At 40.1% G+C, this 23,964-nt stretch overlaps 1 protein-coding gene across 2 annotated transcripts in view; it reads right to left on the bottom strand.

Annotated features, from left to right (window-relative positions):
* Window positions 1-23,964, bottom strand: part of LOC124800608 (kanadaptin) — a 267,444-nt gene that overhangs the window by 149,340 nt on the left and 94,140 nt on the right. For both annotated transcript variants that reach the window (XM_047263008.1, XM_047263009.1), the window contains exon 3: window positions 22,463-22,640. In XM_047263008.1, the coding sequence (XP_047118964.1) occupies window positions 22,463-22,640 (178 nt within the window). The remainder of the gene's footprint in view (window positions 1-22,462; window positions 22,641-23,964) is intronic.

The raw sequence follows: 23,964 nt of genomic DNA, 5'->3' as shown, positions 1-23,964 counted from the left end.
TTCCCGGCAGTTTCTGGTCCTTAACACACCTTTCGGCCTCTATCAATACCAACGATTGCCATTCGGGGTTGCCAGCTCCCCTGCTCTCTTTCAGCAATTCTTGGAACAATTATTGCTCACTGTCTCTGGGTGTATAAATTACCAGGACGACATTGTTGTCCCTGGCTCCACCACTGACGAAAATCTTCAAACTCTCCGCACACTTTTTCATGTCTTACAGACTGCCGGTCTTAAGTGTAATCTTCAGAAATCAAAATTTTTTCAGGCATCTATCACGTACTTGGGGTTTCAACTCTCTTGGGATGGTATTCATCCACTTCAGCAAACTGTCGCTGCGATCGATGCCTTTCCTCGCCCTACATCTGTTAAGGAGCTGAAGGCCTTCTTGGGGAAAATAGCATACTATTACATGTTTTTACCGTCTGCTGCTTCGGTGGCTCAGCTGTTGCATCGCCTGTTGCATAACAATGTGCCTTTTCACTGGCCCGTGTCATGCGATGCGGGTTTCCAGAAATTGAAGACTATGCTGAAACAGGCCCCGTGCCTGGCTACTTATCGACCTGGACAACATCTTGTTCTTGCCACGGACGCCTCTCAATATGGGGTCAGTGCAGTCCTTGCGCACCGTTTTTCTGGTGGTTTTGAACAACCCATTGCTTATGCCTCCAAAACACTCACGGATGCACAACAAAAGTATTCTCAAATTGAAAAAGAAGCTTTGGCCATAATTTATGCTCTTCATAAGTTTGGTGTTTTTCTCTATGGATCCAAATTTCATCTTGTTACGGATCACAAACCACTTGTTTCCTTGTTTCATCCATCAACGTCACTTCCCGACAAGACTGCACACCACCTCCAGCGTTGGGCTCTTTACTTGTCTCGTTCCAATTACGAGATTCATTTCCAGCTGATGGCTCAACATGGAACTGCTGATGCACTGTCTCGCCTTCCCATGGGTCCTGATCTGGCATCCGATAGGGATGAACTTTAGTGTTTCCACCTGGATGTTGCCGAGCAGCGGGTTGTGGACTGGTTCCCCATCACCGGAGACCGTCTGGTGGCTGCTACAGGTTCTGACCCTACCCTCTCCTGGGTTTTACGCTGTATTCAGAAGGGTTGGCCAGATCGTCCGTCTGCTAAGACTTCTGATCGGTTGCAGAACTACTATGCTTTGCATTACTGCCTCATGGCTAGGGATGGTGTTATCGTCCTTTCCACCGAAAATGCTTCGCCGCGTGTTGTGGTACCTGCGTCTTTGCATGCTTCGGTCTTGCGCCTCCTTCACCAAGGGCACTGGGGTGTCTCTCGCAATAAATCGCTGGTGCACCGTCATGTGTACTAGCCTGGCATCGACTCTGAAATCGCACACATGGTCCCTGCCTGCGGCCCTTGTGCGTCACAGGCCGCCGCCCCGAAGTCTTCTTTGTCACCGTGACCTTCGCCTGAGAAGCCCTGGGAGTGTATTCATGCTGACTTCGCGGGACCTTTTTTAGGTACTTATTGGCTTCTCGTTACTGGCGCCTACTCTAACTTCCCTCTCATTGTCCGTTGCACGTCGCTTACCACCGCGGCAACCACCAATGCTCTAGCTCGCATTTTCTCTTTGGAAGGCCTTCCCTCTATTCTTGTTACTGATAATGGTCGGCAATTTGCCTCTTCCGATTTTGCAGATTTTTGTGCCCATCACGGCGTCATGCATGTCACGGCCCCTCCGTTCTATCCACAGTCAAACGGTGAGGCTGAACGACTGGTCCGCACATTTAAGGCTCAGATGAGGACACTCCTGACTTCTTCTGCTGCTGATGATGCACTTCTCCAATTTCTGGCTTCTTACCATTTCACCCCCACGGGCGACCACAGCCCGGCTGAGCTCTTACATGGCCGACAGCCCCGCACGCTCCTTCATCTTCTGTGGCCTTCCACCTCACGGCCATGGGTGCCTTCCCTTGGCCGGTTCACCCCCGACGACCTTGCATGGGTACGCGGATACGGCAGGCGGCCAAAATGGAGTCCTGGCCGCATCTTACGACACCGTGGCCGACGCCTGTATGAAATCCAGACGGACACGGGTGTTGCAGTGCGTCATTCGGACCAGCTTCGGCCTCGTGTGCTGGCAACGCCTGTTCCAGATGCCGCTACACCACCTTCGGCTCTACCTGATGCTTGGGATACTGTTATCTCTCATTACTCACAACGCAATCCTCTCACCATCATATCGTTGCCAGCACAAGAACTGTGCGCCACCAGGAGATGTGCCCATGCAGGAACCAGATGACCATCACCCATGTCTCCTGTTATAACTACTGGACTTACCGCAACAGGCAGATTGGTGCACGGGGCCCCAGCAGATTCGACCCCCACCTCTCCTGTCGTCTCGACCGTTATCATCGGGGACACTTCCGTCGTACGGGAAGCTTCCTCCTCGAGACTTTATGGCAAGTCAAACGACACCTATGGACGTTAGCAATCTACAGGCCACCTACATCAAGACCTGTGCAAAAAATTCAAACAGGGGAAAAGTGTTGTGACTCACCGATCTTTCAAAGTGCCGCTGCACAGTTACGTGCATCCTCTACCTGCAGCGCTGTCTGCCAGCCATGCAGCAGCAGCGCCACCTAAGCAGCCAGCCAGCTATACTTGGGACTCAGTTATGATTTGACTGTTAAAGTGTACACATGTCTTACTCTGTTTACTTGATCTGTGACTTTCATGTATTGCGTCTTCTTTGAAATATATTTGTTCAACTTGAAGTTATAACATGTGCACCCCCATAACACAAGACAAAATAGATTACTTCTTCAGAAACAGAACTGAACTAAAGACAACAGATCACAGTCCTTGGATTAATGGCCAGATATGGTTAAACAAACTGCCAAGTGCTATAAGATGCCACAGAGGTAAAGTATTCAAAAGGGAATTAAAATCATTCTTAACTCTCAAATGTTTGTACTCCCTGAATGAATACTGATATTAAAATGTAGCTATTCTTAAATGTACGTTTAACTCTTCTATCTATATGATGTACTATTCTGAGGTAATTGTAATATATATTATTTTTGTAACAACATGCTGTAAATTCAAATATTTATGTAACAACTGTATGTTGCATTATGAAGTACTGTAGCATATATTGCCAAGTGCATCACCCGTAAGTGGCTTCTTGTACATGTAAACTGCAAATTCCTACTGTTTGTACAAAAATTGTATAATTATGCTATGATGGTGACTACATGCAAAGAATGATAATAAATACATAAATCAAAATAAATCTCTTTTATCTACTTTTTGTATGATACTATGCAGTGCTAAGTTAAACAGGACTACAGACAGGCCATCACTCTGTTTCACTCCATCCTCAAAATCAAACTGCCTGGTAATTCTGTTGTTCACTTTTTCTTTTGTATCCTTCATTGTTAGTTTGATTAACCTTCTCAGTTTATCACAGATGCCCAATTCTTTCAGCCCTTTTTAAAATGCTGGTCTATTAATACTATCAAAAGCTTGTTAAAAGTCAACAAACAGGAAGTGGAGATCTATCTCATATTCGTAAAATTTTTCCATTACTTGTCTAACAACAAACAACTGGTCAGATGTACCTCTGTTTCGTTAGAATCCACACAGGTATTCTCCAAGTATCTTTTCGGCACACTTCTTTATTCTTTTGTTCAGCACTCCAGATTTTCAGTGTTCAGTAGGGTAATGCCTCTACAGTTTTCACAATTGAGCTTTTCTCCTCTCTTATACATTGGGCATATTATTCTAGTATTCCACTCTTCCGGCATGCTTTCATTTACCCATAAGTTCTTTATTAGTTTAATTACCCTCAGATTTCAAGAAGAATATAATAATTCCAATCCCAAAAAAAGCAGATGTTGACATGTGTGAAAATTACCAAACTATCAGTTTAATAAGTCACAGCTGCAAAATACTAACATGAATTCTTTACAGATGAATGGAAAAACTGCTACAAGCCAAACTCGAGGAAGATCAGTTTGGATTCCATAGAAATGTTGAAACATGTGAGGCAACACTGACCCTACGACTTATTTTAGAAGACAGAGTAAGGAAAGGCAAACCTACGTCTCTAGCACTTAGAGGAAGCTTTTGACAATGTTGACTGGAATAATCTCTTTCAAATTCTGAAGGTGGCAGGTGTCAAATACAGGGAGAGAAAGGCCATTTACAGTTTGTACAGAAACCAGCTGGCAGTTATGAGTCGAGCGGCATGAAAGGAAAGCAGTGGTTGGGAAGGGAGTGAGACAGGGTTGTAGCCTATTCCCGATGTTATTCAATCTGTATATTGAGCAAGCAGTGACGGAAACAAAAGAAAAATTTGGAGTAGGAATTAAAATCCATGGAAGTGTCAGAAAGTCTTTTCTGAAAGTATTTGTATGGAGGGTATGCATATATGGAAGTGAAACATGAAATAGTTTAGACAAGAAGACAATAGAAGATTTAGAAAAGTGGTGCTACAGAAGAATGCTGAAGATTAGATGGGTAGATCACACAACTAATGAGCAGGTACTGAATAGAATTGGGAGAAGAGGAATTTGCGGCACTACTTGACTAAAAGAAGGGATCGGTTTGTAGGACATTTTCTGAGGCATCAAGGGATCACCAGTTTAGTATTGGAGGGCAGTGGGCAGTGTTGAGGATAAAAATGGTAGAGGGAGACCAAGAAATGAATACACTAAGCAGGTTCAGAAGGACATAGGTTGCAGTAGGTACTGGGAGGTGAAGAAGCTTGCGAAGGATAGAGTAGCATAGAGAGCTGCATCAAACCAGTCTCAGGACTGAAGACCACCACCACCACCACCACCACCACCACCACCACTACAACCACAACAACAACAATACTAGCTTGTACCTTACCGTCTGTCAAGTTTTTGGTGTGTCTTCATTTTTGATGCAGATCAATAGAGGTTGCCCCCTGATTTTATCAGTTCTGACATGATCCCATCTTCACCAGGTGCACTATTATTTTTTAGTTTATTTATCACTGTTTCCACTTCTAGCATTGTTGGATTATGTGTCTCATAACTTTCAATTTCTCTCGTTTCTGTGTTCTCTTCCAGTTCCTGTGTGCGTTTTGGGGCCTGATCCGACTTTTTGTTGAACATATCTTCAAAGTATTCTGCCCACCTCTGCAATATTTCTTGCTCATCTCTTATTATTTTGCCATTTTTGTTTTTGCAAGCATTTTGTTTGGATTGAAAATTTTTTCTCATCGTTCCCTCAGCACGATATAATTTCTTCGTTTCATTCTGTTCCTTTAATTCTTCTATCTCTTTAAACTTTTGTTTTCAGCCATTCCTTTTTCTCGCATATTCTTTGGCCATCGGACCTTAATTCTTTGTATAACTGTATGACCTCGCAGCACTACCACCAATGTAAGTTACCGTTCCACATTTTCGTAATGTGCAGGGATGAAGAATTGACCTCACAAGGTAATGCGGTGTTTGCTACAAGACGCAAGCTGATGCGCCACACCGTGTCATTTTCCACCTACCTGGCATATCTACTGAGTCCCTCCCCTAATCACCACCTGGGGACGTACCAGATGGGGATTGACACACTCACACACACAGAGCAAAGTAACTGGTTGTACAAATGTGTTATTTTGCTTTTATCTTCTTGTTCGTCTTCTCCTCCCCCTCCTCCTCAAGGCAAGTTGCCTGTTACGGTATCCATTTCTTGCAGCATGGTCTTCTTATATTTTTTCCTTCCAGAACACTTATAATTTACATCCTTTGCTGGGAGTCTTTCTCCACCCATCCTGTCTACACCCTCCTTCCATTTTCTCCTATTTTCTGATTTAGGTTACACATTCCTAAATGTTTCCTTGTATCTTCATTTCTTTTCTGATCTTCTGTTCCACAGCCTTCCAGTCTTCTCAGAAATATCATTCCTTGAGCCTGCATTCTACTTTCTTGGTGTCTTCTTGTTCCCAAACTTGAAACCTGTGAGTAATGGTTGGTACTGCTATTGTTTTACAAAACTTTCCCAGGCTTTATTCTGCAAACTTTTTATGATGGTTCCACATATGGAACTAAATTTATTTAATTTTTGGTCCACATCATGGTTATATTTGTAGGTGACATTACATCCTAGATATTTAAAATGTTTTATTTGCACCACAATTTTATTACTGAGGGCTATTTTAGATTTTAATAGTTGTCTGCTCTAAAATGCCACAACTTTCATTCTATCTACCGACAATGTTAGGTTGTAATTTGAGGCTATCTGCTGTAACTTACAGACTTCCATTTGAAGGTCATCTTCATTCTGCGTAAGCAGAGTTAGATCATGCGCATATAAAATTACATTTAGCCTAGTGTCGTGATCTAAAAGAACTCCACTTGTGTTCGACATTTTCCATTTGCTGGTACTTCATCTATACATATATTGAAGACAGTTCTTCTTTGTTTGTGTTCATTGGCTTCGTTGTTATATTTCCCTCATCTATAATAATTTCGGTGTTTGTGTATAAACTCCTAATAGCATTTACGAGGACGGATAACCTTGTGCAGCCACAATATTCTGTAGCTTTTCCCTATTCGTTTTATCGAAAGCTTTCTCGAAATAAAAAAAAGCGAGATGGATTTCTCTATTGCACTCTCGTCTCTCTTCTATAACTTGTTGCAGTGTAAAAACATTGTCAATAGTTGATCGTCCTTTTCTAAAACCTGACTGTTCTTCAGATATTAACTTTTCCATGATTTTTTAAGTCTTGCATTCAGGATTTTGGCATATAATTTAAAGGCTGTATCCAAGAGGCTTATACCTCAATGGTTACTACATTTATTTTTATCGCCCTTTTTAAAGATAGATATTACTTTGGCTCTCAGCCAGTTATCTGGTACCTTCTTATTTCCCAACATTGATGTGAAGAAGTCTTAGATGCAGGAATAACAATTCAGATTTTCACAGTTCCATGTTAATATCATCTAAACCAATGGCTTTCCTATATTTTGTAGCTTTTATAGCTTCCGTCAGTTCTTTCATATCAATATCATTCAGGCCTTTTCGGTCATTTAGTTCAGGTAATATCTGAATTAGTGTGTCATCATACCACAATCTTCTATAATGAACTGTCCATTCATACTCTCCCACATTATTAACAGGTATATGATTGTTTTCCTGTCTGTTGAGTTATTTCATCACTTTATAAGTGATAGTTTGTCTGCCATGTAAATCATGTTACACACTGCTAATAAAGCATTCTCATGATCATGCGTGCACTTTTCAAGTTCTGCATTTCGCATTCTCTTCTGTTTCTATTCCTTATACTTTTCATTACTGGGATTATTTATGTAGGTCTTGAAACCATCTTATTTTCCTTTCATTGCTTTTTTCCCATCTCTGCCACATAAATCATTACTCCTGTGCATTTTCTGTATTTCCTTTTCTTCCCCAGAACCTCATTAGCTATATTCGATATGGCTGTTATCAAATTTTTCCATTTTTCTTCCAAGTCTTATAACATTTCAAAATTTGCTAATGTTTTTTGCAACCACTTTTGGTGGAGACTTCTTATGCTGCTATCTTCAGGTAAACTATAAGAACTTGTTCTTCTTTTTTTTATCCTCAATTGTTTTCTTTGGTTTTCTCCATTTTGCGTAGACTTCAATTATTGACGCCAACAAGAAGTGATCTGATCCAGTATCCAGTCCTTGATAAACTCTGATACCTCTAATGTGTCCAGGAAGTCCCTCATTTATCAATATCAATATTTATTATAAAAGTAAGTGTACAACAGGCATGCCACTAAAATTCAGAAATGAGACTCGGTACGATCAAGGGACTCATATTGTGTGGAAGTACTTTACCCTCATCCACGAAGAAGGTTCCTGTTTTCAACTGAAGGACGTGCTTTTGAAGATATAAGGGGTGGGACATGACAAAGGGAGGAACTGAAAAAGTAGTACAGTGGGTGAATAAAAACACACAGTGAAGTGTGAGTAGTCAAAATGATACAGCGACTGAACATAAATTGAAAATAAAGTTTGTAAAGTTCGCCTTGTGTATTTGTTGGTAAAAAGTTGTTTTGATTTATATTTTTGACAAGAGGAGGAGATCTTGCCAGTTCTGAAGCAAAACAGCAAAAACAAAATGAAGGGCAAAAAATCTAAACAGACAAAGAGCACAATACATGTTTAAGTTCCTAATGAACAACGGACACCGTGACAAGCAGAGAAATCGATGAACAACAAAATGAACAGATTGAAGAATCAAGAATTGTGACACAATCTTAGAATAAAAGACTGCAAACTCAAGCCAGCCACGAAAATATCATGCTACGAGAAACGTGAATGAGGACAAGTAAACAGTACAACCTAACAAATGAAGCATTCCACTACAATCTGACAAAAGAATATAACAAACACAAATACATCATAATCGGAAAAATGGATAAAATCTGCCAATTCTGTTTTGCAAAAAAATTCAATTGAGAAACACCAGGATTCTGTGGCATGAATGGAAAAATTTGATTACCATCGCATGAGGCATCTCCGTAGGAATTTTTATATTACATGACCGGGGAAACTCCAGAATCACAACACTTTCTTCAAAATATAAAAGCATACAATACCTGCTTCCAAATGACTTCTTTCGGTGTCACTTCAGTCAACACTAACTGGAATGAAATCGATTACATTAATTTCTGCAAGTATATTTCATCAGAAACGGAGACAAATAAATTGATCAACAATGCACAAATATCAGTGGACTGAGACAAGTAGTAGTCCAAGGTGTACAGAGGATCTAACACAAATACAATCAACTGATTCACGCATTCAAAACAGCACCAGACTGAATGATTTCTGAAGATTATAAAGCCACTGGAGCCGACAAAAGATCACCTGGAGAACACTAACACTGATTTAATGCACCTCAGATAGCTAAAGTTGCCATCATAATTGTGGACAACGAAAACAAGAGCTGTGATATAATTGTACAATTAAGAAGAGAAGGACTATACATACAAACTGTTCATATAATGCCCTCCACCATCCATTAATATTTATGCACGAAGTAGGCGCATATCATTTTAATGTGAAACAAATCCAACCTGAAATATGCATAGAAACAAACAAAAATGTCACTTTAAAGGAGTTCTATGCTTACCGTTTAATAATCAGAGACAATGAAACATACAAGCACATTGTCAACATTAGCCATTTATTCCAACAATTACTGGTATATATGTATATAAAAAGACTGAATCAGAAGACACTACATACCGAGAATAAATCCACCTTCAAGACAGAATCATAAATGACTGAATCACTGACAACATTGGAACAATGGTAATCTTACCCTCATCATACATAGGAAGTCCAACACATGTGCGCTAATACACTCAAGATGCCATGACCTGCATAAGAAAATATGGACAATGTGACTTCTACATAACACGTATAGGCAACCCATCATGGCCAGAAATCAAAGAAGAACTACAAAACAGACAAGCCCCCATGCAGTGACACACCACAATAGCCAGAGTTTTCTGACAAAAACAAATAACATTCATTGAAGAAATCATAAAATACAAAATCTTGGGAACCATTAGATGCTGGATGTACACAATTGAATGGTAAAAACAAGGACTGCCTCACTCACACAATCTCATATGGCTACACGATTGAATCCATCCCACGGATTTCGACAAAATCATCCAAGCTGAGTTTCCCAATCCACAAGAAGATCCAAAACTGTACAACATAGTGAAAAACATGATTCACGGACTGACCGAGCCACTAAACCCCAATCTGCCATCTACATGTGATGGAAAATGTACAAAAAAATACCCAAAACCATACTTGAAGAACACAAAAACCGGAGATGATGGCTATCCCAAATACAGAAGATGATCATCCAAAAATTGTGCCTTCACAACAAAAATATTAATACAAGGCAGTGACGAACTGGAAATAGATAGTCAATTGGTAGCACCATATAACACATTACTTTCCAAAATGTTCCAAGCACATGTGAACACAGGATACTGCAATTTAGTGAAATCCATCAAATATGTCTGTAAGGAGGAGAACAAAGACAGTGACATGGCAGTAATTCAAACAGCCAAAGACAGTGAACAACAAAACAGAAACAACAAGATCTTCCAGTAACAAATGGAAAGATACATCAACAGTAATTAAGGAGCATGGTGGCTCTTCAGTTTTCCCGTACACAAATGCGAACCAATTGTGCAACATCTAAAAGTATATTTGCAGAATAGACAGAGAGTTTACTTCACAAAAGACACCACCAGAAAAATTGCTAGTGAACCACCTCAGAACACAACATTAACAGCTTTTTACCAACTGGGCCAAAAGGATCCATTCGCAGAAACATTACTACGAGGGTTGGAACTTAAATAGTGGCAACTATTTATTCACAACTGATACAAAAGAGTTACATGTTTGCACCTGTCACTGCCCTTCAAAGTAGTTGCCAGCATTGTGTAGAACCCGTTGCCAGCAATATGGAAGGTGAAGTATACCGTTAGCAGAGCCTGTTCTTTTGATGGTGTGAATGGAGTGGTCTACTGCCTGTGGAATCTCTGGAACAGTTCTGAAGCGAATGCCACAAAGTGGTTCTTTCAACTTCGGAATCATATCAAAGCCACAAGGACTGAAGTCTGGGGAGTATGGTGAATTGTACAGTACATCCCAGTCCCATCGACCGAACAGAGCAGCCACAGCTTGCGCTGTATGTGCCCATGCATTGTCGTACAAAATGATTGGTGGGTTGCGCAGAAAGTGTCACTGCTTCTTTCGCAAAGCTGGTTGCAGGTGATGCTCCAAAAATGAACAGTAAAACTGTGCATTGACGGTCTGCCGTGGAGGAACGTAATGCGTTAGGATAACACAATCAAAGTCGTACACAAGAATCACCATAATTTTCACCACACTGGTCGTCATTCGCGGCGACCCATAATGACGCCATTCATTGGATTGGTGTTTCAGTTTTGGCTCGTACGATGTGACCCATGCCTCAGCCAGTGTTAGATACAGTGTAAGAAAGCCTCTCCCCTTCATGCTCATAGCACTCTAAGTGCATCTGAGCAGTGATGTAACACATCCACTTCTGCATTTCTGTCAAGTCATGCGGAACCCATTGTGATGCAATTTTTCACATGCCCAGGCATTCCTTCAGGATTTGATGCACAGTCATATGCACTAATTTGGTTTCGTGGGCGTGCTCACGAATTGTATGGCGTCGATCACTGTCCACTAATGTGGCAACAGCACGCACGTCTTCTTCAGAGATGCACGTCTGCCACAGTTTGCAGACCTTCATTGAAGGCTTTACCCAACATGCCAACCACTGTTCTGTAGGGCAATGCTGATTCCCGGCACGCCTCTTGAGGACCTTGATGACACTGTTGTGCTGTACGAACTCTGGCACATTTAATCTTCATCCAATCTTGTTCCTGTTTCGAAAACGTAGTGACACCATTACGTTAGACCTCTCACTCACAAATGACTGTGTTTCCCTCAATTACCAAATCCGAAAAGCTCATCCTGAACCGACCATCGAATTTAACAATGACATTTTCAACCAAACACTCATTTGCCTAGAAGATAAATGTTTAGCAATAAACAACCAGATCTTAGTAAAACTTGGGATGCATGCATCATGAAGAGGTGCTATTGGTGTACCAAACTTTGAAAGTACAAAGGAAAAAGGCTACAACGTCAATTAATTACTTACATACATTGCTCACAACTATCCACTCCTCAATAACAATCAAAGGGAAATTTACAATGTTATCATGGATCAAATTGAAAACAACACTGGTGGAATTGTTTACTTGGCACCAGGAAAACATTTCTAATAAATATATATCTGGCAGAAATACGTGCTAAACAACACATCGCACTCGCACTGGCATCATCCCGCGTTGCAGCCGAGGAGGATGAACTCTCCACCACTGTTGAATCTAGCCGAAGAACAATTCCCGGACTGTAAAATCTCAAGAGCATTTGGACAGGATGAGCTACAATAAAAGTATCTTCTGGGACGTATGCAGAATGGCATATAAAAAAATCATTCAATGTCATGGACAGAACATTACAAGACTTGCGAGGAAACTGAAATGATGGGATGAGCTCTACACATACTCTCACGATATTTTTGACAAACACTTCCAGTTATTCCCAAATCGACACCAACATATGAGATCAATGCATGCTTTAAAAAATCACATCTCTGGCCACACGTACAAGTACTGCAACTAACAAAAAAATATGAGAGCTGAACTATTGAAATACGGAACAGCAGCACATTTTGTTCAACAAACATCTTTTACAAACAGACAAAGGCACAAATCCTACTGACCAGACGACTGGTCTCAATACATTCAACAACGATTTTTGCAGCATAACCACTGCTTAAAATGAACACATCAACCAAACTGAGCCAAACATTGTTCACAACTATATCAATGTGGACTGATCTGGACTGGCTATTTGAATGGGCAATTTTGGCAACTAAAAATAATATTGCTGATCTTTTCAACTTTAATATTCAAATGAAAATTCCTGTCAAAGAGAGAATATACAAATCGATCAGCACAATGGTAAACATTGAAGAAAGTGTGAACTTCTCAACAGAATTGCTAAACTCTTTGTAAGTATATAATGAAACATATTATTATTATTATTATTATTTTCTTTCTTTTCTTTTCTCCCTCATTCTTTTCATATGTAAGTGATAGTGGGTGGACATACTGCGAGTTCCGTCAAGTTAAAAAAAAAAGAAGTGTATTCCAATTGTACATTAAAAGGCATTATCAAGATAGCAAAGTTTATTCGCACAATCATATTCTGTTCGTTATTCCATGTCGCACCGAGAATCCTGAAATCAAGAGGATCGAAGCAGACCAGAAGAATTCGCATGAGCAGAGGAGGGGAAATCTGGAACCAGTATTGTCACACCAATCTCCATGCACAATAGCAGTAACAAGAAAAGGATGTACATAAAGTTACGAATGTTAAATGCTGAATACATGTATTGAATATTGAAGGTCTGTTTATATTAGTGCCAGTTAAATTTCACTCAGGATATGTGTACCTTCCAATTTCTTTCAAACATTCTTTCAAAATTTCCCTTTTAATTATTTAAGCAGCAAATTTTTATTCAGTTTTCCAACCCCTTCCGCCCCTTTTCAAGTACCAGGAATGCTATTTCCCTTCCTTTGACTTAAAACTGGATCTCCGATCATACTACTCAGAAATCTCAGCACACCAAAAGTATGTAATAGAACAAAAATGAATGTCAAACAGCTATCAAATAACCTCATCGAAGGTGAGCTTATGATTGGAAGTGTACAAAGTCCTTTGTACTTTGCAACTATTTATCACCGGAATACCACTGATCTCTAATGAACTGCCATTCCAATTTAAAGGACTGAAATTTCCAATCAATTAGCCTACAGTTTCACAATGAACAAAGTGCAAGGACAAGCATTCAAATTTGCGGCATCAATGTCGAAGACTCCTGCTTCTCTCACAGTCAACTATACATAGCTTGATCTTGAGAAGAAATTTGAAAAATTTGTACATATATATCCTAGACAACAAAATGAAAAATGCTGTTTATAAACAGGTATTGTAAATACTTAGAATATGTTTTCAATAAAACTATTTTTTACCTCGCATACTTTGAAGTTTATCCTTTTATTCCAACTACCACACAATTTCATATCAACTCCCTTGCAAAAGCCATGTACCCCCAGCTAGTTATTATATGATCTACAATAGATCTATATCCTCTTGCTGACCCGGTAAATTTGTGTACGTCTTTCTTCCCAAAGAAACTATTTGTAATTTTAAAAATGATTAAAGGTAGCAAAATGTCCTGAGTGTTTTTCTGTTTTCATTACATACATTTTCTTGTAATGTGCCTACTATTTTTGGAATTGGTGTATTTGAAGTTCTACCAGTGAAATCTCCCATAAGTAAAATCTGATTTTTACTGTATCTGTTTAAGATCACTTGTAAGTGTTTGTAAAAGGCCTTGGATTTGTCATTTTTCCTCCTTCTGGGGCATAAGTTGGCATTATTCTTATTCCTCTTGGGCTTTTGCTTTTACGAGGGTAATCCCAGAAGTAAGGTCTCCTATTATTTATAAGTACACAGACCTGTTTATTTCTACAATGGTTTGCATCAGTTTACAGCTTGAACATTTAGCTATTTTTTGACATAATCACCATTTCTGTCGATGCATTTTTGTAGACACTGCGGCAGTTTTTGTATGCCCATGTCATACCAGCTCGCCGCCATGCTGTTTAGAAAGTTATGAACCTCTTCTTTCACCTGGTCGTCGAAGCTGAACCGCTTTCCAGACAAATGTTCTTTTAACTTACGGAACAGAGTGCCAAGTCAGGACTATAGGGTGGGTCGGTGATTATGTTCCACTGAAACTGTTGCAGAGAGCAACAGTTTGCTGAGCGATGTGTGGCCGAGCGTTGTCATGGAGAATGTGTACGCCCTTGCCCAACATTCCTCTTCTCCGGTTCTGAATTGTCCGTTTGAGTTTTTTCAGAGTCTCACAATACCTGTTAGCGTTAATTGCGGTCCCAGTGATTCAGCTCCGACGACGAGGTGAAAGAAGAGGTTCAAAACTTTCTGAACAGCATGGCAGCAAGCTGGTATGACACGGGCATACAAAAATTGCCACAGCGTCTACAAAAATGCATCGACAGAAATGGTGATCATGTCAAAAAATAGCTAAATGTTCAAGCTGTAGACTGATGCAAAACATTGTAGAAATCAACAGGTGTATGTACTTATAAAAAAATAGTAGACCTTACTTTTGGGATTACCCTCGTATTAGTTTTGAATTATTCATCCATGGAGTAATGAAAAAAGACAAAACCAAAACTGCAATAAATTAAAATGTCACGCTCGCTGCTAAAGTACTGCCACATGAACAATGAGCAGTTAGTAAGCAATAAACTGTTTTCCTTTCATTAGTCTGTGAGGCTCTCGGTTGGAGAGGGTTTGGAATTTATGTTTTAAGTTTTTGGAAGTTGCTAAGTGCTCTCATTCTCAAATACTGAACAAATATAACACGAGTAGTTTGTGCATCATTACGTGCCACGAGGCATACGCATACTGAGTCACAGAAAGGCACAACAAAATGACTGCTATACATTTGAGGTTTTTGGCTAAAAGGCCTTCTCCTAAATTAGAAAACACACACACTTTCACAAAAGCACAACTCTCTACCCACACACCTCACATCCTCTCTTTGATCTTGTGTTTTTATGTTGGTTTTGGCCAAAAGCTCAAATGCATAGCAGTCTTTTTGTTGTACCTGTCTGCGACTCAATGTCTCCTCTATATGGCAAGTAGCAAACTATCCTCGATATAATACTGTCATTATTTGATCCTGGACTTTCCACTGTTCAGTTTCTAACTTTGATACTTGTGTTATTGTCTTAAACCTTTAATATAAGATTATACTTATTAATGCCAAGCTTATGACAGCATTTGAATTTTTTTTTAATTCTGTCAATAAGTGTATGAAATACTGAAAACAAAATCTCTGTTGCTCCTCCAAACCATCAGTCAGACAACCTGCAACTGGGACCTGGTGACCATTTTAGCCACTTAGTAACATAAACAAGCCCTAAAACATTATTCAACATATGTTTACACAATGACAGATGGCTATTAAATGAAACGGTGACTGGTAACAGTGAACTTGTTGTTTCATTTAATGTCAGTAACAGTCACGGTAAAGCCTAACCTAAAAATGTTCACATTTAAAGACAGATGGCTACTTTTATACTTTCGGTGCAAATTGAAAGATTTCAGAGTATGAGTCAAACATCTTGTAGCTCTAGTGTAGAAGCCCGCTGATTTCAATTTATGTTAGTAATGAGTTCCATTGAAATTTCAGTCTCATGCTTTGGCATGTTAATCACCAATACTGGGTGAACCTAAACTGAGCCCATCTGAGAAAACCATCTGTCACTACAACTGTGGTGACATGCCGGTACTCGAACCCAGACTTCCTGCTTATAATGAGCACACACAGTAACTATCATGCAACCTGAGCACTTTTTCATAAGTTTGTATGGGCTTTTTCAGAGGTGAAACCAACCGTTAATGGCACTCTTGCACACTCAGTGACAGACTCTGCATCATGGTTCATGAACAGCAAGCAAGACTGAAATGGGAGAAAAAGAAAAGGGTACGGAGGGGGAACGGACGGCAAGACTCCTGACATCAAAAGGTGGCAATTATGAAAATAAATATGGATTCATCCTTCTTCATCTACATCTACATCCACACTCTGAAAACCACGGTAAGGTGCACGGCAGAGGGTACATCCCACTGTACCAGTTATTAGGTCTTCTTCCCATTCCATTCAATGCCTCTGTATGTGCAGTAATTATTCTAATCCTATCCTCACAATCCCTATGTGAGTGATGCGTAAGGGATTGTAGTATTCCTTAGCAGTACATAAATGTATTAATGTCATTGCTTCTCCACATTTCTAATATACTGTTGTTGTTGTTGTTGTTGTTGTTGTTGTCTTTGTTGAGGTGTTCTTCAGAAGACTGGTTTGAGACACAAAACACGCTAGTCTACCCAGTGCATAACCATGGCTACCTACAGCCATCTGAACCCTCTTACTGTATTCAAGCCCTGGTCTCCCTCTACAACCCCATCCCTCCACATTTCCTTTGTTCCCAAATTATTGTTGCCTCAGAATGTGCCCTATCAACTGATCCCTTCTTTTAGCCAAGCTGTCCCATAAATTTCTTTTTTCCCCAATTTGATTTTGTACCTCTTTGTCAGTTACTCGATTTATTCATTTAATGTTCAACTCTCTTCCGTAGCACCACATTTCGAAAGCATCTATTCTCTCCTTGTTGAAATACTTATCATCCTCATTCCACTTCTGTAAAAGGCTATGCCTCATACAAACACCATATGAAAAGACTTCCTACATTTAATAAATTTATATTTGATATTAAGAGGTTAAAATGTCAGTAAAACCAGCAAATGAGCTCAATGTTTTTCACCAGTGATACTTAAGGAGAATTCTGGAGATCAGTTATTGCAATCAAATTTCAAATGATGATGTGTTGAGAAGACAAGGTCTACACAGCGTGCACAAAGTTGCTGCTGAAAGAAGAATAAAGCTTGTGGGACATATTTTACACAAGATGGATAAATCTCCAAATCAGCACTGTCATGGAAATCAACAGATGCAGAGTATTATAAATGACTGACATAATTTCATAAAGTCACATAAATTGACATAATGTCATAAAACTCAACACCCCCATAGGAAAACTCAACAAGTTTCACTTTAGATATCTGACAAGAAAGTGCAGCAGTGAGCCAGATGGCAACAGGCACCAGGAGAGCATTTCTTGTGCTTGAAAAAACATGTTCATTTCAGTATCAGTATCAGTCTGTGTAACAGCGCAACGACACGGAGATCCAACAGCTGCCAACTCCATTTGCGATGGTATGTGCAGTTCAGAATGCAGAGGAAATCGTGAGATTGGCCTGCAGAGAGTGAAGAAACAGATGACCGTGTTCGGTTGAGTTTCACATATAGCCCACAGAAGTCAAACAGAATGAGCAGATTGCTGAACATACCACAATCGACTGTTTGGAACACCTTATGGAAATGACCAAAGCAGAAGCCTCACCACTCACAACTGCTACTAACCCTGACTCTCAATAATAGAGTCAGATGGTTTGAATTTTTGGCACAGATGCTTATGGAAGAGGATGAATTTTGTTAGAAACTCATCTTCAGTGATGAAACAACATTTTTTTGTGAATGGCACAGCAATTACGTACAACATACGAATCTGGGGAACAGATAATCCCCACGCCATTGTGCAATACCTTCGAGATTCATCAAAGTTAACGAGTCCTTTGCATTCTCACAGTTTAAAGTTTACAGTCCCTTTCTCTTTTCTGAAGAGACCATTACAGGACATATGTATCTGGAGATGCCTGAAAATTGGCTCATGTCACAACTGCAGACTGACAGTCTGGACTTCATCTAGTAACAGGATGGTGTTCCACCCCACTTGCATCATTATATTTCTCAATTAGGAAATTGAGAAACTGATCGATTGGTTGTGGTAAGGGAGATGATCAACAGTTCATGTTGTGACCTCCACACTCTCCCAATCTGACTCCATGTGGCATTTTTGTCTGGTATTACATGAAAGATTAAGTGTTTATGCCAAAAGAAAAAAATGGGTTATTCTATGTGTGCAAAGCTGTGTGATGAGATGTCAAATAATGAAGCTGCAGAAAATCTGTAAAATAGCTTCAATTATTTTTACCACCCTTAAGCTGTCGGCACACGGACCGTGCATCCGAACGTTGAGCGTGCCGAGTTTCTGACGTCACAGCGTGGAATAGCATGCTCGCGAGTCTTTCCGAACTTGCAGAGCAATATCTGGCATGTCAGATATTCTGAGCGTGCATCTGAGAATTGACCAATGAGATGGCACAACGCCACCTACGTCACACGCACGCCGTCTCCCTTCAGTACAGAGTTGTGAGGCACCATATTGGCATTCATTTCAACCCTACATATATATATGCCATTTCTGATCACCAGCAAATTGAGAATCACTGGAAAACCCGTTGTTAACTGTGTGATTAGTTCCGATAAAATAGTGAGAAACATCATATTCGTGGCAAAATAATTATTGTAACTCGCATATTATGAGAGTAGGCAGTGACACACTAAATATCCACCCAAAACGCACTGTTCTTGGTACAATTTGTTATGATTAAATTTCGATTAGTAACATATCTACGATTAAAGTTTTCAATAAGGGGTAACATAATATGATTAGATACATGAAATCTGTTGTTGGCTTAGCATAATGAGTAGTGTCACTGTCCTATATTGAGATGTTTGCTGGGGCAGTGGTTCGCGTCTAGATGCTCTGAAGCATCCCCAACTCTCTTGTGGTTCCCTTTTTAGGTACTCCACGTCGACGTCTGCTCGTAGATACGTATTGTCAGTAGGTTTTCCGGCTTTACTTCCCGATGTGACAGCAACGACTCTCGGATGAGGTACGGGCCTTGTGTTTTGCTATTACTGCAAGTCTTGTAAATATCGCTTTTATTTAGTAATTTGCCCGGCTAAAACTCTCCCCTTTTATGATTAAGACAGCCTGCGCCATCTTTCAGAGGGAGTGGGGACATCAAAGAGTCACATAAGTTCATATTAAGCAGTCCGTAAAATATGTAAACGTTCACTTCAGTTAGCGTGTTAGTTAATGCCTACACTTTCCGCTAGATGGTGCTGACTTACTGCTGAATAGCTTTGGTTCCGTAAAACCTTCACTGATTAGTACTAGGCAAATGAAATAAGTACAAGACTCTTGTATTTCACTTACACTCTATATTCATGGATTAGGATGGTGATGGATGATGGTTCCCAGCAAATGCCGATATGCACGCGCTCTATGCCCAGATTCGCAACTAACGGCACACGACACTTTCAAAAGTCCACACGTTAATATCTGAATACCGGTACCCTGTAATAGAACAAGATGCAACATCTGTCCCATACATTCTCCCAGCACCACCTACTCCAGTCCAGTCACTTGCATCATCTATCCCATCAAAGGCAGCACTACTTGTGAAATCAGTTATGTTATCTAGAAGTTAAGCTGAAACCACTGTGCCGCATTCTAAGTTGGCACGGCAACCGACAGGCTGTCTGCCCACATAAATGGCCAGCAACAAACTGTGACCGAGAAACAACAGGACCACCCTGTTGCTGGGTACACTACCCTACATGATATTATTCATTTCAATGACCGCTTCACAGCCAGTGCCATCTGGCTCCTTCCCACAAACAGGGAACTCTTCCCGCAATATATCCTACGTTCCCTTAACCCTCCCAGCCTCAACCTTTGATAGTCGTTGTCCTTACCCGTCGAGTCCCTTCCCTGTTCCCATTTCAGCACTACACAGTCCTCTGTTCCATCCTTTTCCGCTGCCCACTTCTATCTTCGCGGCTGCACCTAGCTGCCCTGCCCTCTCTGCCCATCATCCCTGCAGCATGCTCCCACAGCAGTACTTCAGTGTCCCCCAGCCCTACCCTGCTATCCCCCCCCCCCCCCCCCCCCACCCCGGCCTCCTCCTTACCCCCAGCTGTTTGCCTCTCTCAACATGCACTGCTGCTCGTAGTCTGGCTTCAACTCGCAGAAACTTGTGTGTGTGTGTGTTTTCAGCAAAGGCCCGATTCTTTTAATTCATACAAGTTCCATTTTCTTAAGTTCATATCTTTCAGAAAATTTTTCAGTTTTCAAATGCAGTTCAGTATCAATAAAGTATCGTGCAAGTGCACATTTTCCTTGGAAAGGTTTTATAGCTCAAAACCTGATTACTGAATCTGTCTTACTATTCCATAATTTTTTGAAACCTACAAATGTCTCCCGGTTTTCCACATACACAACGTTCTTTCACAATTTTAAAAACAAGTGTACGTTATTTTAACGTCTTCATCATCTGCAGAGCTAGTAGGCATATAAATATGTACTGGGAGTTTGCTTTATGTCTATGTTGACTATTTTAACGTGATCACTGTGCTGCCAATAGTAGCTCACCTTCTTACTCATTATTATTCATACTCCTGCATTGATAATCCTGTACTGACCTGACCAGAAGTACTGTTCTTCCTGCCACTGCACTTTATTTCTTACCAGTATATCTAAATTCAACCTGTCCCTCTCATTTTGCATTCTTTAACCTACCTACCCAAGTAAGAGATCTGACATTCTACACTCCGACCCACAGAGTGCCAGTTTTGTTTCTCGTGATGACAACATCCTCTCGACTAGTCCCTGCCTGGAGATCAGAATATTTTATCCATGAGGGTGCCATTATCACTGAGCTATACAGTAGAGCTGCACACACTCAGAAAATATAATAGCTATTCGTAGATCCAGTGTAGTGAGGACACACTGACTAATGTTACAAGGCCAGATCAATGACCCATCCAAACTGTTGCCCCTTGATAGCAAAGTGTGGCATTTTCCGTAGGGTAGGCTGAGAATTATGAATATTGAAAAAAGAAAACAGAATCTTAAAACAAAATCTTGTAAAATAGAAATACTGCAGAAGTGACTTAGTTACATATTTCTGCTAAGATTGAAACTACTAAAGAAATAGTTATAAATAAATGCATAAAAATATTAAACACCTCACATCAATAAAAATATAACACACAGTAACTCACCGTTACACTCTTTTATAAATTAGTTCTACCCTCTTATCTTTTTTCTGGGCATACACATTGGTAACATAAGATAAGAACTTTTATTTATTTAAATGGGGTAGGTGCTGTTATAGACTCCAGTGATTCTTTCAGTAGCTGTTGAGTCTTCACCTCTATTGACAGGGTGGTGATGAATTACTGTTCTACCTTTCCACACATATTACTGCAGGAGGCAGCAGCAATAAGGTAGAATTTGAAGTGATTTTGACAACATGGTTAGAATTTGAAGTGATTTTGACAACATGGTATATCCACAGTGCAAGAATAAAATCTATGATAAAATATTCTCCATGACTACAGTACATTATTTCAGGTTTGATCCAACATAATAATTAGTTTGCATCATAAATGGTAAAAATCACCTTTGGAAATCGGTCATGAACTGAATTATACCAGGTTGTGACAGACCAAAGTTATGAACATGATCCTATGTAGTATTATTCTTCAGGTGCTTCCATTATATGAGAAGCATATGTATTTATATGTTCTGATGGATACAACATATGTGTACCACTTTTAATTTTGTCATATACTACGAGAGGAAATTACATTTGATATGACATGGCACAAGGACAACTGAGTGTTACCAGTTGTGTGTGTAACATGAGATGACAAGCTACCAAGTGTGTCCCCATAAAACTGATATAGGAAGACAAAATTGCGACTTGGTGGCAGCAAGGTAAACATGGTGGTGCTGTGTCATATATACTACGATAATAAATTACATATGACGGCAAACTTAAAAGCAGTTAATAGTGTAGTTTGCTATTTGCAAGTAAAAGTTAAACCTTTTTGCGTGTGTTCTCCTGCCGCTGCTTGATAAGGAGGTTTTTCATCTATCTGTTTACTTTTATAGTCAAAACAATTGATTATTTCTGTTGTTATAAAAAAGTTATGTAGTTTTGTATACCAATTCATCTGTTACACTTCTATTTTAGATTTCTGAAGATAGAAACAATTCCAAAACGCGTCGTGCGTACTCTGAGATCAATAAAGTCATTCTTCACCTGCTGCATGACACTGATGCGAGCCAGCCAGCCACCTTAATTACAGATCTACGCATATTTACAAGAGTGGTCACTAACCTGCTATGTTACTTTATGTCACATGTTTATTAATTATGTAAATATAAACAGAACATAAGAACTTCATTGTTACTTACTCCACTGTGCACAGGAACTGCCCAAACCCCTTCTCTTCCACATTGTACTCCAAGTTATATCCTTCTCTTTCAAACCATCCACGTAAGGTCTTCTTAGGATCATCAATATACAGATCTTCATTTGGTGCAGCAGCATAAGGGTTTTCAGAAAGATCTGTTTCTTCATCTGCATCCTCACCTACAAAAATAAAAAAAAATTTCATCCACAATGCACTGTTCAACCCACAAAGACAGAAAAAAAAAATATATTTAGAAGGTGGCAGAAGTCTCTCTGAGTGGCAAGAAGAGAACACTTGAAGACTTAATTTTAAAACTTTCTGGTAAAGACAATGTAGTCACACACGTGTGTTTCATTAGCTCTGACAAAATACATTTATCCAAAAGCTTAGCAAGCTTTCCAGTCTTCTTTACTTTTATCCACTCTAGACCTCACTTATATGGTACGTCGTTTACCTTTATTTCTTCAAATGAAGTTAGGTGAAATGCGAACATTTATCTCAATTCTGAAACAATATCGCATCCATTGGTAAGAAAGCCACTTAACTGGGTAAGGTGTTCCTTGTGTTTGCAAAACTGGAATAACTATTCAGCCATGGCCTTAATGTTGCATGCACTCCAACAATAATTAGCAGGGAACGAAAAAACTCACTCATGAAGCATTTGATGAATTCCTTTTCTACCACTTTCGGCAGTAATGTATCATCATCATACAATGAAGTGCCAAAGAAATTGGTACACTTGCCTAATATTGTGTAGGGTGTCCGTGAGCAAGCAGAATTATCACAACATGACGTGGCATGGACTCGCCTAATGTCTGAAGTAGTGCAGGAGGGAATTGACACCACGAATCCTGCAGGGCTGTCCATAAATCTGTAAGGGGGTGGAGATCTCTTCTGAACAGCACATTACAAGGCATTCCAGATATACTTAATAAGGTTGATATCTGGGGAGTTTGGTGCCCAGCAGAAGTACTTAAATTCAGAAAAGTGTTCCTGGAGCCACTCTGTAGCAATTCTGGACATGGAGGGTGTCACATTGTCCTGCTGGAATTACCCAAGTCTGTCAGAATGCACAATGGGTATGAATGGATGTAGGTGATCAGAGTGGATGCTTACGTACATGCCACCGAGTCATATCTAGATGTATCAGATGTCCCATGTCACTCCAACTGCACATCCCCACACCATTACAAAGCCTCCACCAGCTTCAACCGTCTCCTGCTGACTTGCACAGTTCATTGATTCATGAGGTTGTATCCATACCCGCACATGTCCATCCGCTCAATACATTTGAAACAAGACTTGTCCAACCAGGCAACATGCTTCCAGTCATCAACTGTCCAAAATCAGTGTTGATGGGCCCAGGTGAGCCATAAAGTTTCGTGTCGTACAGTCATCAAGGATAAATGAGTGGGCCTTCGGCTCCGAAAGCCCATACTGATAATGTTTCATTGAATGGTTCACACACAAACATTTGGTAATGGCCCAGCACTGATACTGCAA

This window comes from Schistocerca piceifrons, chromosome 1, assembly GCF_021461385.2.
Source record: "Schistocerca piceifrons isolate TAMUIC-IGC-003096 chromosome 1, iqSchPice1.1, whole genome shotgun sequence".
Classification (NCBI taxonomy): domain Eukaryota; kingdom Metazoa; phylum Arthropoda; class Insecta; order Orthoptera; family Acrididae; genus Schistocerca; species Schistocerca piceifrons.
This window is presented reverse-complemented; position numbering and strand designations above follow the sequence as displayed.